Source organism: Nyctereutes procyonoides, unplaced genomic scaffold, assembly GCF_905146905.1.
Source record: "Nyctereutes procyonoides isolate TBG_1078 unplaced genomic scaffold, NYPRO_anot_genome, whole genome shotgun sequence".
In the NCBI taxonomy this organism is placed as follows: domain Eukaryota; kingdom Metazoa; phylum Chordata; class Mammalia; order Carnivora; family Canidae; genus Nyctereutes; species Nyctereutes procyonoides.
In genome coordinates, this window is record NW_026575043.1 from 35,138,955 (window position 1) to 35,156,640 (window position 17,686).

The following is a 17,686-nucleotide window of genomic DNA, read 5'->3' on the forward strand; positions in this document are numbered from 1 at the left end:
ACAGTTTATGACAGTTTTGTCAGTTGTTTCAATGATAATGCTTTATAACTATTTTTATCCTCATCCAGGATTCAGTCCAGAATCATGCATTTCACTTAGCTGTAGTTTCTTTAATTTCCTTTTTGTCTTTCAGTTTGAGTAATTTCTGTTGACATATTTTACTAATTCTTTCCTTACCTTTGTCAGTCTGCTCATGAGCCCACTGATGGCATTTTTCACCTGTTTTTGACATTTTGTCTATTTTTCATTTCTAATGTTTCTATTTGATTCTTTCTTTTTTAAAAAAGATTTTATTTTAGGGATCCCTGGGTGGCGCAGCGGTTTGGCGCCTGCCTTTGGCCCAGGGCGCGATCCTGGAGACCCGGGATCGAATCCCACGTCGGGCTCCCGGTGCATGGAGCCTGCTTCTCCCTCTGCCTGTGTCTCTGCCTCTCTCTCTCTCTCTCTCTGTGACTATCATAAATAAATAAAAATTAAAAAAAAAAAAAAGATTTTATTTTAGAAAGAGAGACAGAGACGAAGCACAAGCTGGGGGGAGAGGCAGAGGGAAAGAAAGAAGCAGACTCCCCACTGAGCAGGGAACCCAAGGCGGGGGACAATCCCAGGACCCCTGAGATCATGACCCGAACTGAAGGCAGCCACTTAACTGACTGAGACCTTGGCACCCCATTTGATTCCTGAGTTTCCATCTCTCTGCTGAATGTTCTATCTTGTATATCTACCTTTTCCATTAGAGCTTTTAACATATTTTTTTATTTTTTATAGTAAGATATATTTTTTAAGATTTTATTTATTTATTCATGAGAAACACAGAGAGAGAGTCAGAGACATAGGCAGAGTTAGAAGTTGGCTCCATGCAGGGAGCCCAATGTGGGACTCGATCCCGGGACTCCGGGATCACACCATGAGCCAAATGCAGATGCTCCACCGCTGAGCCACCCAGGCGTCCCGAGTTTTTAACATATTAATCATAGTTATTTTAAATTTTCTGTGGATGGTTCCCTTATCTGAGTGTAGTTTTGTTGATCCATTTGTCTCTGGAATGTTTGTGGGTTGTTGTTTCTTTTCCAGATTTTTGTATGCCTTGTAATATTTTGTTAAAGATCAGACAATTTGTGTAGAACAATAGAGATTGAGTTTGGTAGGTGATTTTGCCTTTCCTTCTGATAGGACTTCTTTACTGCAGTGGTGGTGGTAGGGTCAATATGGGCAGGTTTAGGCCTGAGCCGTGGATATCCTCTGTGCACCCAAGCCTTCATAGTCAGTAGATGCCTTGTGTTTAAAGTGGAGCTGGTTTTCCAGAGGCTCTTTTTAATACCTGCTCTGCCCTCTGCGTTAGATCTTCCCTTTGGGCCACTCCAGAGAGCCTGTCTCTTGCAGCTCTCTTGATGTGCGGCCTTCATAACTGCATCTGTCTTGCTGCCACCCAATGTGGCATCCTCACAGAGGGTTTTCACCAGTTCCCTGAAGGCTCCCAGTGTGCTCAAAGTGGAGGCAGTTGGCATGGGAAACTGGGGGCAGGCTACTACAAGCCAAGCAGTTGAGGTAATTGATCTGAGGAGCATATATGGCTTTCTCTGCTGGGTCCTGCCCTGGAAGTGGGGGGAAAAAACAGGAAAGCTCATAGTCATTGACCAAATCCTAAATGTTCTGGGCTGGTCGCTGCAGAGGTGATGGGTCAGAGCTCTCCTGTCATATATGGCCTAGCCATTGTCTGTATATTTAGTCTCATAGATACATCATGAGGCACAGGGTATCACTTGGCCCTGACATTGGTGACATTAGCTTTGATCCCTGGATTAAGGTTGTATCTGCCAGATTTTTGCTCTGTAAAGTTCTAGTTTTTTCTGTTTTGAAATTAATAAGTGATATGTGAGGAGATCCTTTAAGGAACAGAAATTCCTGTTCCTCATCAAACTTGCATCTGCTGTTGTTAGCCATGTGTTGACAATTTTCTGACTACATCATTCCTTCCATAATTACTAGTTGGCATTCTCTTATCAGGAAAAGCATTCCCTTTTCCCCCCATTTATTAATTTATTTGTATTAGAATGCATTCTTGGATTTTTATTATATAAAATGGTTTATAATTCATGAGTACCATTATTTATTTTTATGCTTAATTTGACCCATTTATGCTTGCCTTTTTTAAAAAAAAAAAAAGATTTTATTTATGAGAGACAGAGAGAGGGAGAGAGAGCAAGAGAGAGAGAGAGGGAGAAGCAGGCTCCATGCAGGGAGCCCGATGTGGGATTCGATCCCGGGACTCCAGGATTACTACCTGGGTGGAAGGCAGGCACCAAACCACTAAGCCACTCAAGGATCCCCGCTTGCCTTTTTTTTAAATTGACATTTTTATTGAGATCCTGTAGGTTCAGATGCATTTAAAGGAAATAAAAATCTCCCTTATACATTTTGCCTGATTTCTCCAAATGGGAACATTTTGCAAAACTATAGTGTAATATCATAGCCAGATATTGAGTTGGACAGAATCCACTGATTTTATTCAGCTATCTCCAATTTTACTTGTGTGTGTGTGTGTGTGTGTGTGTGTGTGTGTGTGTGTCAGAGAGAGAGAGGGGGGGGTTTATAGAATTTTATTTCTTGTGTAGGATCCTGTAACACAGTCAAGATATGAGTAGTTCCAGCACCATAAGGATCCTCCCTATTATTCCTTTATAACCACACCCACTTGCAACCACTCTCTGTAGTGGAAGAATTCTCCAGTGAAACCATGTAGGCCTGAGATTTCTTTTTGGGGGAGTTTTAAAATTATGAATTCAACTTATTTGATTGTTATCGGACTGTTGAGATTATCTATTTCATGTTGAGTGAATTTTTGGTAGGTTCTGGTTTTCAAAGAATTAATCCATTTCTTCTAAGTACTCAAATTTATGGGCATAGAGTTGTTCATAGCGTTCTCTTATTAATTTTCTTATCTTTGCAGGATTTTTAGTGATGTCCCCTATTTCATTCCTGCTATTGGTGATTTGTGTTTATCCAATTTTGATTTTGTCAGTCTTGCTAGAGGTTTATTAATTTTGTTCATTTTCTTGAGAACCAGCTATTTGTATAATTGATTTTTCTCTATTTTCAATTTCACTGATTATTTCTCTTTATTATTTCCTTCTGTTTGCTTTCTTTTTCTAGTTCATCTTGTACTCTCTGGATTCAACCTTTTCCCAAGCCTTGGAGGACCTGGGCACTAATTATGCTCATGGCTTTAACGCCCTTTCAGTGGACAGAGCTAAGACGTGTGTGTGCGTGCATGTGTGCATGCATGTGTGCATGTGTGTGTGTATATATATATATCTTGGATATAGATTTTTGATACTAATTTAGTCTTAATGATTATAGACATATTCAAGTTTTCTGGATCTTTTTCAGTTTGGTAAGTCATGTTTATCTAAGGCATTGGCCAACGTGTCTGAATTTTTTACTTCATTCTCATACAATTCTCTCAGCATTCTTTTACGATTTTTGAAGCATTTGTATATCATTATGACCTCCTTTTGATTCCTAATATTATTTATACTTTCTTTTTTCTTGATTAGTCTTACTGAAGATTTGGCTCTTTGATTCATCTTTGTGAATAACCAGCTTTGGGTAGTAATTGATTCTCATTGTTTTATATCTGTTTTCTGTGCCATTAATTTCTACTGTCAGTTTCCATCCTTTTACTTTCATTAGGTTTATGCTTTTCTTTTTCTTCTAGAGTTAGGCCCTTATCTCCTTAAATTTTAGTTTTTTCTAACATAAGGCATTAAAGTTTAATTTTCCCTCTACTGGGAATCCCTGGGTGGCGCAGCGGTTTGGCGCCTGCCTTTGGCCCAGGGCGAGATCCTGGAGACCCAGGATCGAATCCCACATCGGGCTCCCGGTGCATGGAGCCTGCTTCTCCCTCTGCCTGTGTCTCTGTCTCTGTCTCTCTCTCTCTCTCTGTGACTATCATAAATAAATAAAAAATTAAAAAAAAAATTTTCCCTGTACTTACAAACAATGAAGTACACAGATCTTAAGAGCACGTTTGTTGAATTTGTATACATGTGTAACCATTTCCCAAATCAAGAGGTGGAATATTTCCAGCCCCTCAGAAGATGCCTCCTGTCCCTACCTAGTCTGTGTATTTTCCCCTTCTGCGAAGTCATTCTTATCATGGGTTAGTTATAGATCATATACTGTATTTACAGTCTCTAATTTAGTTTAGTGGCTAATGTGTATTGTGGTTAGATAACATGATATTTATGTTCTATTGTTGTTAGGAGTTTTATTAGTATTCCTCATGTGCTTAAACTCTTGGCGGTAGGGTTTTTTATACATTTATTAGCTCAGGCTTATTGATAGCAAGTCTGTTTTGACTATATGGGTATAGTAATTGTTAAAAGAGATGTATTTTAATCTCTCACTCTGGATGTTGATTCATCATTTTTCCCTGATAATTCCCTAATTTTAGCTTTATCTATCTTGAGAGCATGTTATTGGGGGCACAAGTACTTATAATATCTGCCTGAATTGAACCTTTTTATCATGATGTAATGATCCCTTTTATCCATATTAGTTTTTGTTGGTTTTGCTTAAAGTTTTACTTCTTTTGGGATCCCTGGGTGGCGCAGCGGGGGATCCCTGGGTGGCGCAGCAGTTTAGCGCCTGCCTTTGGCCCAGGGCGCGATCCTGGAGACCCAGGATCGAATCCCACGTCGGGTTCCCCGTGCATGGAGCCTGCTTCTCCCTCTGCCTGTGTCTCTGCCTCTCTCTCTGTGTGTGTGACTATCATAAATAAATAAATAAAATTTAAAAAATTAAAAAAAAAAGTTACTTCTTTTGCAGTGGTGGGTACAAAATGGTGTTACAATAAGAGGCTTAATAGCCAGACTTTGGGGTTTTTTGTTTGTTTGTTTGTTTGTTTTTTTAAAGATTTTATCCATCCACTCATGAGACACAGAGAGAGAGAGAGAGGCAGAGACACAGGCAGAGGGAGAAGCAGGCTCCGTGCAGGGAGCCCGACATGGCTATCCAGGGTCTCCAGGATCACACCCTGGACTGAAGGTGGCGCCAAACCGCTGCGCCTAACCAATGAGCCACCCGGGCTGCCCAATAGCCAGACTTTGAATACAAGTTTGGCCTTGAACAAGTTTCTTGAGCTCTGTCCCTTGGGTTCCACATCAGGAAAAATGGGTAGTAGAGTCCCCACCTCACCATGTTGTTGTTGGGAGAGATTAGTTAACATATGTGTGCAGTACAAAGAACAATCCTTGGCAAATAGCCCTCAATATAAAAGAACTATTTTTATTGTTATTACATAATATTTTTATGCTATCTTCTTTTTAATATACCTTTTTGTACTCTTTTAATTAAGTCTTCAAGTTGATTTTGGCACCTATTCTGTGCTGTTTACCCAGGATTTTTCTTCTTTTTTTTCTTTTCCTGACTTATATGAGATAAATCAACTTTTCTCTAGTCTCTCTTTCTTTCCTCTACTGGTTCAGAAACTTTGTTATATATGCCTGTTAGTGGTTACCCTTACATTTTTGAAAGGCATAATTAATTTATATTTTTAAATCTAAAGATAGTCAATGTCTCTATCTTCCTACTTTGTTCCTACAAAGACCCTATATTGAGAGGTCAGCACTAAGATCCAAATTAGAAATTTTTGGAATTTATTGCTCAGTAAGTAATCTTTTTTCTTCATAATGGAGTCCATAATTCCAGTGGGCCAGTGCCATTTTGTATTCACTGATTGAGTGAAGATCTAGACTGCAGAGAAGCCTAATTTCTACTCACTGTGCAAACCACCTTTTAAGAAGGCTTAAAAAGGGACATTGGGAGGATAGTTAAAACCAACTCTTATCTTTCTTACAATTCTGCAGAGCATATGCCCTGCGTCTGCAACTTGGGTATGCCTCCCCTTCGTTAGATGATGAATTCATGGGGGACTTCACAGGCTGCTGAGGACAAGTGCACTTTTGAATGAATATCAGTCAAAAAGACATTGTCACCTGGAACTGGAAAGTAGAGTTATTTTTGTTTTTTCCCCAATGGTAGCCATTTCAGTTCAAAAGCTCAATTCTTGGAAGGGCCACTTTTTGACACTGGAGAAGACACATGTCCCTATGCACCTGAAAATAAAAAGTTTTAAAATAAAAGGCACCAAAAGCTCTATATGCTTTAGCTCCAGTTGTTCCCCAGCTTCTGACTTACATTTGTCCGTTATTTTAGTTTTACTTTGTGTTTACACTTCTTGAAATTCGAATCACTTGTTTTATGAAGTCAGCATTTAGGCACCTTTCCTCAGGTGTTCATCACTGTCTTTATTATTTCTTCCTATATCCCACTTCTCTCTGGGTTCAGCTTTTTATTTCTCAAATACAGCCTTCAGGAGCTCTTTGAGATGAGGTTGTGTTGTTAGTACTACACCCTTTCACTCTCTGAATGAAAAGTTTGTATTTTTTTAGTTTAGATGGGTATAGATTTGTTGATTAACAGTTACTTTTTCTCAAGACTTTGAAGGTGCTATTTTATTGTTTCTGCCTGTTCCTTGCTCTGAACTGTCATATACCTTTTCTTTGTTTGTTTGATGTATTACAAATTCAAAAACTTTTTATCATCCTGGTCCATCCACGAACAGGCTGTGAGCACCCCGTCCAGGTGGCCAGGTGCCCCAAGTATGATAAGGTTGGCCTCTGCCATAAGTTCCCCTTCTTGCCCTCCCATGACTGTGACCTAATAATGATTAAGTCAAGTGTTCCAGTGAGATTTCTTCATGCCTTTGGTTGTGTACTCCATTCTGACTCCCCACAAAGCACTTGTTGTGGGGTCCTTGCTCCTTCTCTGCTCCCTGCCCATTTGGTTGAGTGGCACCCTTGGTGTTCTTCCTGTGTGATCCTTCCTGGTATGCAGTGACTCTGTCGGTCCAGGGCCTATGAATATAATACACTTTGTTTTCCCATACCTCCTTTATGCCTCTCTTGTGGCCATATCGGACTGACCATCGCCTAAAAGAACATAGAACAGTAGGTAATCGTCATCTCTTGTTGCTTTTGAGAGTTTCTCTTTGTTGATACACTGGGGTTTTATCACATTGCGTCTAATTATTGATTTATTTTTATTGGTCCTTTTAGGACCCTTGGGGATTTATGTGTTTTATTAATTATGGGAAGATCTCAGCTATCATCTCTTTATTTTAACAGCTTTATTGAGATATAATTCACATACTTTACCATTCACCCATGTAAACTGTATCATGCAGTGCTTTTTAGTATATTCACAGGTAAGTGCAACTATTACTAATTCCATGTATATATACATATACATTTTATTCAGGTTAGCATCAGATTGATACTAGGTGCATTTCAGTGATATGTGGAAGTTACCTCTTAAAACTGTATTTCTTTTCTTTCTTTCTGTGGTATTATTATACACACTAGGTCTGTTAGTGCTGTAAACTACCAATACATTGTTGTTAAGTACCATCTCCAGTCATTTCCTTAGCCTAAAATGGCTTTTATTCCACATATTTCCTTTGGGATTACTAGCAAAAAAAATACATTTCTATATGTTAGAGGTCTGATACCATGTTATAAACACATTATTTTTTTTAAGTTTTTATTTATTCATGAGAGACAGAGAGAGAGAGAGAGAGAGAGAGAGAGAGAGGCAGAGACCTAGGCAGAGGGAGAAGCAAGCTCCATGCAGGAAGCCCTATGTGGGACTCAATCCTGGGATCCTGAGATCATGCCCTGAGCCAAAGGCAGATGCTCAACTGCTGAAGCCACCCAGGCATCTCTAAACACAGTATTTTATACGTTCCCTTTTTAATCATTAAGAGGAAAAAAATACTCATTTATATTGTTTTTCATAATTACACAATTATCTATTCTAGTGCTTTTTGGTTTTTTTTTTTTTTTTTATGGATTCAAATTCCTCTCTGAGGGTCACTTGCTTTTAACTTTAAGAACTTCCAGGGATTCCTGGGTGGCGCAGCGGTTTAGCACCTGCCTTTGGCCCAGGACACGATCCTGGAGTCCCGGGATCGAATCCCGCGTCAGGCTCCCAACATGGAGCCTGCTTCTCCCTCTGCCTGTGTCTCTGCCTCCCTCTCTCTATCTCTGTGTCTATCATGAATAAATAAGTAAAATCTTAAAAAAAAAACTTTTAAGAACTTCCTTTGGGGTGGGGTGCCTGGGTGGTTCAGTTGGTTACGCATCTGACCCTTGATGTCAACTTAGGTCATGATTTCAGGGTTGTGAGATAGAGCCCCGTGTTGGCCCTGCATCAAGCTCCACACTGGGCACGGAGTGTGCTTAGGATTCTCCCTCCCTCTCTCTGCCCCTCCTCTCTACCTATGGGCACTTTCTCTCAAAAAAAAAAAAGAGAATTTCCTTTGGGATAAAAAGAATTTCCTTTGGTATTTCTTTGTTTTTTTTTTTTTTTATTAAAGATTTTATTTATCAATAAATAAATAGATCCCAGGTCTCCAGGATCACACCCTGGGCTAAAGGCAGGTGCTCAACTGCTGAGCCACCCACGCATCCTTCCTTTGGTATTTCTTAAAAGGCAAATGTAAGAGCAGTAAATTCTCTCAGGTCTTGTCTGTCTGGGGAAAGTCTTTATTTTGCCTTTAAGTTTTGAAAGCTAGGTTTACTGGATATAGGAATCTTGGTTGACAGGGGTTTTTTTGAGCACCTTGAGTATGTTATCAAGACATACAGAGGCCTTCTCACCTCTGTTCTTTCTGCTAAGAAGTCAGCTATAAGTCTTGTGGGGGTTCTTTTAATAGGTAACAAGTCATTTCTGGCTCACTGTTTTTAAGGCTTTCACTTTTTCTTTGACTTTAGCACTTTTACTATGATGTATGTGTCTGACATGTTTAGGCTCTTCACATTTATCCAACTTGTAATTTGTTGTGCTTTCTACATTTAAAGGTTTTGTTTTTCTATGAATTTGGGAAGTTTTCAGCCATTATTTCTTCAGATACTTTTTTCTGCTCCTTCTACTCTCTTCTCCTTTTGGTACGTCCATTTCGTGTATAATGGTACACTCGATGGTATCCCATGTTTCTCTGAGGGCTGCTCATTTCTTCATTCCTTTTCTTTCTGTTCTAGCAGAGAATAATTCTATGTGTTTCTTGCCCTGCAAATTCTTGACCACATGAGTTCTGTAGATTTAACTCCAGTCTTAAGTGAGGCACAGACCTGTGGTTGTGGGATTTCTGATGAATTTTTTTAGATATCCTTACTCCATTTGAAAAGTGAAACAAAAAAAGAAAGAAAGAAAAGTGAAACAAACTTCTTCTCATTTCCCTTTGCCTTCAACTGAGCATGTGTCTTTTGGAGAGCTGCCCCTGCCTCATCCCTCTTCCCTTCTTCCAGGCTTCTGTTGTGTCTGGGGCTGGCTTAGGGCTTTGAGTTTTCAGCTCTCTCTTGTCTCTGGCCTTGGCCATTTCTCTTCCTCTAGCCCTAAGTCAGCTCTGCACAGTTTACCATGTGTGTCGAGACTAGTGGACTGTTTTTTTTTGTTTTTTTTTTTTTTTTTAGTTTTTTATTTATGATAGTCACAGAGAGAGAGAGAGAGAGAGAGAGAGGCAGAGACACAGGCAGAGGGAGAAGCAGGCTCCATGCACCGGGAACCCGACGCGGGATTCGATCCCGGGTCTCCAGGATCGCGCCCTGGGCCAAAGGCAGGCGCTAAACCGCTGCGCCACCCAGGGATCCCTAGTGGACTGTTTTTACAAATAGAACCAGCAGCTTCTTGGGAGAATCATTGGAGACACATTCTCAAATATGTCATAAAATGATTAATATGTATTGCAGCTCCATCTTAAAATTGAAGAAATCTTTAAGTACACTGCTTAGGCAGACACTTGAAAGCAAACATTTCTCCATGGGCTTTCCCCTGGAATCTAGTACTCCTCTCTCTGCTAGCTGTCTGGGCTCCTGGCTATGTGTGCCCTGACCAAGTGTGCTTTGCCCTAACAGTGAGCTGTAGTGACCTCTCTCAGATAGTCACTCCCTGTGGACCAGGCTCACATACTCCAGCACTAGGAGGGCTTTCAGATTGATCTTGCTAATAACTCCTCTGTTGTCATGTCTGCCACCTAGACCCAGGTGGAGAAAGTCAGAGCTCCTTCTGCTGATAATGCATACATATATGCATATTTGTGCTTATTTCAGGTCAAACATGCGTTGACATCAAGGACAATGTGGTGGATGAAGGGTTCTACTTCACCCCCAAAGGAGACGATCCATGCCTGAGCTGCACCTGCCATGGTGGGGAGCCTGAGATGTGTGTGGCTGCCCTCTGTGAGAGGCCCCAGGGCTGCCAGCAATACCGCAAGGACCCCAAGGAATGCTGCAAGTTCATGTGCCTGGACCCAGGTGAGATTGATGGTGGGTCATGAGTCAGCCCCCCTGTTCTGACCTGGAGCCCAGATATCCCTTTGCTTTCTCAGTGGTGGGGACACATGAGGGCTCATGGCACATGGCATAGCAACAGTGGCAGTTTGTTCACAGAGCTGTCTTGCCAGCTTTGATGGCCCAATAGTCTTGGGGGCATGTGTGTGTCATATGACCCAGCCTTCTCTAACTGCCACCTTACAGGTTGGCTTGTGTCAGCTCAGGGAGGTAACAAGTATCATACATCAGTGAACTTGAAGTTTAATGTGGGTGTCTGTTAGTAAATCCACTAAAACTGATGGCTTCGAACCTGATCTTTCTCCTCTCAAGACTTATGTCCCCATTTGAGCTCTTCCCTGAGTTTGGTGATGTGGAGAGTAATGACAGTTTTTATTGCTTATAGTCGTTGATTTTTACTAATAAAATCTTTCAGAAAAAGATTAAATATTACCTGATTAAATATTACCCTCATTTTTGAGAAAAAAAAAATTCCTTTCTACCAGGTGATGCTTTGTGGTTAGACACTGCACAGACATGTGGTCTCTAGATAGCCCTCTTTTCCTTTACAAAAAAAAAAAAAAAAAAAAAAAAAGCAGCAGGTAACAATCTGGTGTATAGGACCATTAGTCTGCATCACATTCCCTGCAGCATACTGAATTGTTCTTCACACCAGTGTAGTTGGCATCTCTGTGAATTCATGATCACAGGAGAAATGTAAATCAAAAACATGAATTTGTTTTTATCTTGACAGTGTGAGACAGACATGGATAGGGACTTGTGGAAGTCCCTAAGCTCATGCACCCTGTAGAAGAGCAGCTCAGACAGGGCATAGTGACCATCTCCATCCTCCAGGGCCCCTGTGGAGGAGAAACTGTTTTGCCTAGTGCTGGTGGGACAGGAGGTGGAACTGGTTGGTGTCTGAGGGCCACAACAGCTAGAGCTCTCGTCAAGTAGAGAGTAGGCAGTGCCCCTGCATGCCAGGAGGGCTTCTAGGGAGAGGTCAAAGCAGTATCAGAGGGTGTCTGAAGTTTGGCTGAATCAGGCATTCTGGCACATGTCCCACATGTACAATCGGCTGTGGAGAGTAGAGGAGCCTACCAGGGAGCGTGGAGCTTGGGCCTCCTTTTCTTACAGAGTAGATTGTATCTGCTTGTATAAGGTGCATTCATGTAGTATTCTGGCAAGTACTGACTGGATGCTTACCAGGTCTCCTGTGTCCTGGCCACATCACTCTCAACCTCCAGCTCCTTACCTTCCACAGGAGTCAAACTCTGGCTTCCATAAGCACATCGCCTGGATTTCTCATTGCATTTCTTTTTTTTTTTTTTTAAGATTTTATTTATTTATATTTATGATAGAGAGAGAGAGAGAGAGAGAGAGAGAGAGAGGCAGAGACACAGGCAGAGGGAGAAGCAGGCTCCATGCACCGGGAGCCCGATGTGGGATTTGATCCCGGGTCTCCAGGATCGCGCCCTGGGCCAAAGGCAGGCGCCAAACCGCTGCGCCACCCAGGGATCCCCTCTCATTGCATTTCTTAGGAGTCTGCCAGTATTGCCTTACCTCTCCATTCAGGCTTTGTAAGAATGATCAGAACTATATAAGGCCTGTAGAGCCTGCCCAGCCCTGAGGACTTCTTCACAGAGCAGGGCTCTCAGGGCATCTGGATGAGACCACATCTAGTATAGGCCGTTTATCTGAGCAACTTATCCAGGGAGTCTCCCGGTCTCTTTTTCAGCCTTACTTTTGCAGGTCCTAACTGCTTCCCAGGCTGAGCATTTTCTCCTGGGAAGTGTCTTTATTCCGACAAGGAAAGAGACACTGCCACCCAAACTGGGGACATTGGGAAAGTATCCCCTTTAACAAGACAGAATGTCTGCTCTCACCATTCTATTCAAGGTTGTACAGAAAGAAAAGGGCAGGGCCAGAAAAAGAAAATGTATCCAGACCAGAAAGGGAAAATGAAGTCATCTTTTTTTAGTAGATGACATGATTATCTGCATAGAAAATCCCAGAGGGTCTACAGGAAAGTTACTAAAACTAATAGGTATGTTTAGCAAGGTCTCCACGTACAAGGTCAATATATTAAAGCTCTATTGTTTTTATATATATACTACTTGTGAACAGTTGGAAATTGAAATTTCTAAGAAAAGTACCATTTACAATAGCACCAAAAACATGAAACTACTAAGTTATAAGCTTTACAAATATGTGCACAAGCTGTGTGCTACAAACCATAAAATACTTATGAAAGAAATAAAAAAATGTAAATAAAAGAAGAGGTTTACCATGTTCATGGATCATAAGATTCAGTATCACTAGGCAGTTAATATCCTCAAATTATCTGTGAATATAATTCTGTCCCAATCCAAATTCCAGCAAACTACTTTTATAGACATTGACAAGCTGATTCTAAAATTTATGTAGAGGGGTGCCCTAACGGGCTCAGTCAGTGGAACACATGACTCTTGAGTTCAAGTTCAAGTCCACGTTGGGTGTAGAGATTACTTAAAAATTAAAAAAAAAAAAAAAAAAAAAAACAACCTTAAATAAAACCCAAGTAGAAAGGCAAAGGAATTAGAATAGCTAAAACAGTTTTTGAAAAGAACAAAGTTGGAGGATTGATGATACCAGATTTAAAACTTACTGTACAGGGCAGCCCTGGTGGCGCAACGGTTTAGCGCCGCCTGCAGCCTGGGGGGCGTGATCCTGGAGACCTGGGATCGAGTCCCATGTCGGGCTCTCTGCATGGAGCCTGCTTCTCCCTCTGCCTGTGTCCCTGCCTCTCTCTCTCTCTCTCTCTCTCTCTCTCTCTCTCTCTCTCTCTCTGTGTCTCTATAAATAAATAAAATCTTAAAAAAAAACTTACTGTACAGTCATAATAATCAAAACAGTATGGTATTATCAAAAGAAGAGACACCTAGATGAGTGGAACAGAATAGTCTAGAAATAGTCCCACATTTACATGGTCAACTAATATTTCACAACAGTACAAAGGCAATTAAATGGAGAAAGGATAGTCTTTTAACAAATAGTGTTGAAACAATTGGACATCCATATGCAAAAACACACACACACACACACACACACACACCTTTAACTATACATTCTACTCTGTATAAAAGTTAACCCAAAATAGTCTTAGACCTAACTGTACAACCACACATTGTAATACTTCTAGAAGAAAATGTATGCTCTAAGAAAGTAAAGTCTGTTAAAAGAAAATAGAAAACATAGAAAAATCTTTGTGACCTTGGGATAGGCAACATTTATAGCTGACATCAAAACCATGATCCAAAAAAGAAAAATTGATAAATTGCACTCATCAAAATTAAAAACTTCTGCCTTGGGCAGCCCGGGTGGCTCAGCGGTTTAGCACCGCCTTTGGACCAGGGTGTGATCTGGGGTCCCGGGATTGAGTCCCGCGTCGGGTTCCCTGCGTGGAGCCTGCTTCTCCCTCTGCCTGTGTCTCTGCCTCTCTCTCTGTCTCTGTGTCTCTCATGAATAAATAAAATCCTTAAAAAAAATAAAATAAAAACTTCTGCGTTTTGAAAGTTGTTTAAGAGAATGAAAAGATGAGCCACCATCAAAGAAAAAATATTTGCAAAACACAAATCAGAGGTCTTGTGTTCAGAGTATATAAAGACTCTAAAAAGTCAACAATAAGAAAATAAACCACCCTATTAAAAAGTGAGGAAAAGATTTAAAATGAGACCTCACCAAAGAAGGTACATGATGGCAGCCAAGCAGCTAAAAAGATGTTCAACACTGGTCATTTAGGGGAACAGATTGAATGCACGTGGGATACCATACCTAATGAAAGACTAAAATAACAATTGCCAACACTGTTCAGTGACCTGGGTGCAGAGCAACTGCCCTTCTCACAGTGCTCTCTCCTCCCATCCTGTGCTGCTGCCCTGGGGTCATGGGATCATGAAGCTCTAAGAGGTGAGATGGGGTACCCAACTGTGTAGCTGCCAGGAACAGAGCCTTTGTTAGAGTCCAGGGCATTGCCCTCCAGTTCCTGCTGAGCTTCTGCTTCACCTGCTGTCTCTGATGGAAATTACAAACTATTAACCACATAACCAAACTCAGTGAAGTGGTGAGCTTGTCATCACTGGAGTTCTTCATGCACAGGCTGGACAGCCATGTAGAAAGGACTTGGGATGTCTCAGGCATTCAGACCAAGGGTCAAGCCAGGTGGACTTCAGGGCACTTTGAGTTCCAAGAGCATCTACCACAGCAGGACATGTCCTCTGGGGCCCAGGGGCTGGCTGGGCACCAGTAGCATGGAAGACAGAAGACAACCCCACTCATGGTATTGTCCAGAGCCCCATAGAGAGACCAGTCTTGGCATGAATCCCAGGGATCCAAAAGTTGCCTTCTGGCTCTTAGGACAGTGCTGTCTTCTTTGTGTCTGAGTGTAAGTGGCTTTCTTCTAGGAGTTGCTTCCTCCCTCATAATCACCATGGAGGGTGACCTTGACTGTGTCCTTGGGTTTATTTTAGAAGTGATTAGTAAGAGTCATTGCAAAGGGGCTGCTGCTTTAGGTGCCCCCTTGGGATCTCTGAGCTGGCCACCAATTAACAGACATATCAGCAGCCTCCTGAGTTGACAGACTTCCTCTCACAAAGACAGAATGTTCCCCTGAGACTGGACGAGAATCAGAGGCACCAAAAAAGCAACTAATTGGTGAGAGGATGTCTTTTCCACATATTTTCATCCCAAGCGTTGTCAGCAATGAGTGCAGCTTTGAGGGAAGCTTCCTGGCCCTGTGGGAAGAGGGCAAGCACGAACTCAGACCATCTCCATTGGTATGGAGCACACTGGGCCAGCAGAAGCAGTAGAAGGGCCCTGGGAGCCCGGCCTCTCACATGGAACCCATGTTGGCCATGAAGTGTCTCCTTGGGGCTGGTGGTTGGGGACCTGCCCACATGGCTGTCACAGTGTTGGGATTTGACAGTGCTTGGCCCTTCTACCCACATGGAGTCCTGTTTCCAGTAGCTACGGGTCAGTCCCTCCATTGAAGCCTCCATGGCCTTCCCACTGGTTTCATGGAGGCAGGTATTCCTGGGACCAGTTCATGGTTCTGTTATTCTGTGACTTGGTGCGAGTGGCCCATCTCATCTAGGTGAGAGCCCCTGGAGATGTCTCCTACACTGTAGGCATTCCTCCGGTGCACTTCTCTTTCCTCACACCTCATCCCATGATGATCATGTGTGCCCCACCCACAGCACCTCCACAGCAAGCACTAAACAAGCACTGGTGGGCACCAGGGCAAGGCAGGGTGTTTCCATGTTGGCAGTGTCAACATTTGGAGCACTGTGGTGAGGGCCTTATGCTCAACAGGATGTGGAGCAGTATCCCTAGCCTCTATGCACTAGATGCCAGTAATGCCTCTACCCCCCGAGTGGTTAATGATGACCAAAAGTGTCTCCAGACATTGCCCAATGTTCCCTGGGAATTAGAGCCGCCCAGGTGAGCAACCCTGGTCTAGGGTCTGGAGCTTGGTCACATGTGCCTGATTTTGTACTGTGTGGTTGGGGGCATAGAGGCCCATAACAGAGCACCCCCTAGCTTTTTAGGCAGAAGGGACTCATCGCATGGAACTTAGGAGTGCTTGGCTGGAAGGTAAAATATTTTTCCTGGCCCATGATTTGCTTCTCTCCTTTGGTAATATCCCAGTATTCTTGACCTTGAGCTGTTTGATTTCTGCCATCTCTTCTAAGACCATCAAGTGCAGGGAATCAAGAAGGAAGTTGTTTTGTGCACATATCTGCCTGGTGGTGAAGGGCCATGGCCTTTCCATAGCACTAAGCCCCTGGGGGGGCGGTCAGACTCTTCTTTTCTGTGAACAGCCATTTTCTTTCTTCTTTAAACAGATGGCAACAGCCTGTTTGACTCCATGGCCAGTGGGATGCGTCTGATCGTTAGCTGCATCTCCTCCTTCCTCATCCTGTCACTGCTCCTTTTCATGGTCCATCGGCTTCGCCAGAGGCGACGGGAGCGCATTGAGTCCCTGATTGGAGCCAACTGTGAGTGTGCCTGGCCCTGCCTGTGCAGCCACTGTCAGGGCCCCACCCTAGGCTGTGTCCCCTTTACGGTGGGAAGCACAGAAAGCAGGAAGGGGCAAGGAAGAAGGAGAGGATGTTGACAAGGGTGCCCTGGTGTGTCCCTGCCCCACCTATTCACCTGCTCCTGGGCTGAGTGCACACCTGGGGAACTGGAGGAACTGTCCTTAGGACCTGAAATCAGGGTCTGGACATGTGGACGGAGGGATGCATCCTCAGTGCCAGCTGCCCCCGGGCTCCCTGGTGTTCCAGGGCTGGAAGCACGACCCTCGGCAGCCGCCATGTGTTCAGATGGGTGATCACCTCTTACCTTTTCCAGTAGCCTGGACTGTCCGTGGGCCACCCGCCAGGGGTAGGGGGTCAGAGCAGCAGACACTCGAAACTGTTAGGCAGCTGAGGGTGTGACTCGCCCTCCTCAGCTCGAGTTCTCTGCAGTCAGTGGCTTGTGCCCTTAGTAGAGCTTCTGGAATCGTCCCTTGTCCCAGTGAACAAGCCAGGCTCCCCAGTCCATGTGGGGAGCAGTGGGATGGATGCAGACCCTGGGGCTCGAGGTCTGAATCAAGGTGGCGGGAATGCTGAGGGACGCAACTGCACTGGCAGCACTGAACCGGCACGGTCCTTCCCCAGACCCTCTCTCCATGCCAGCTACAAAGACCCTCAAGCTGGAGGAGGGCTGTGGTGATGGCAGGGCAGCAGAAGGTGCAGGACAGAGTGACAGGTCACATGTGGGTGAGAGGCAGGGCCGCACTGAAGGGGGTCCAGGTGAGAGATTCAGGGCTCTTGTGTGGGCAGCTGGGCACACAAGTGTGACAGGAAGCCTGATGCCCTGGGCCTGGGGGGTGGCAGGGCCAGCCCTAGGAGAGGGTGGCTGACGTGGGGGCTGAGCCATGTGTCTTTGAGCGACTTGGTTGCTTGTTTCTCCCTGCGGTTGCCCAGTACACCACTTCAACCTTGGCCGGAGGATCCCTGGCTTTGATTATGGCCCAGACGGGTTCGGCACTGGCCTCACTCCACTACACCTTTCTGACGACGGGGAGGGCGGCACGTTCCACTTCCATGACCCTCCACCTCCCTACACCGCATACAAGTACCCAGACATCGACCAGCCTGATGATCCGCCGCCTCCCTATGAGGCCTCCATCAACCCTGACAGCGTGTTCTACGACCCCGCAGGTGCTTCCCCCCGCCCCCAGGGACAGGGAACAGCACGTCACTCACCGTCCACCA

At 43.7% G+C, this 17,686-nt stretch overlaps 1 protein-coding gene across 2 annotated transcripts in view; it reads left to right on the plus strand.

Annotated features, from left to right (window-relative positions):
- Positions 1-17,686, plus strand: part of DGCR2 (DiGeorge syndrome critical region gene 2) — a 91,226-nt gene that overhangs the window by 69,193 nt on the left and 4,347 nt on the right. For both annotated transcript variants that reach the window (XM_055322497.1, XM_055322498.1), the window contains 3 exons: positions 10,170-10,373; positions 16,271-16,423; positions 17,396-17,632. In XM_055322497.1, the coding sequence (XP_055178472.1) occupies positions 10,170-10,373; positions 16,271-16,423; positions 17,396-17,632 (594 nt within the window). The remainder of the gene's footprint in view (positions 1-10,169; positions 10,374-16,270; positions 16,424-17,395; positions 17,633-17,686) is intronic.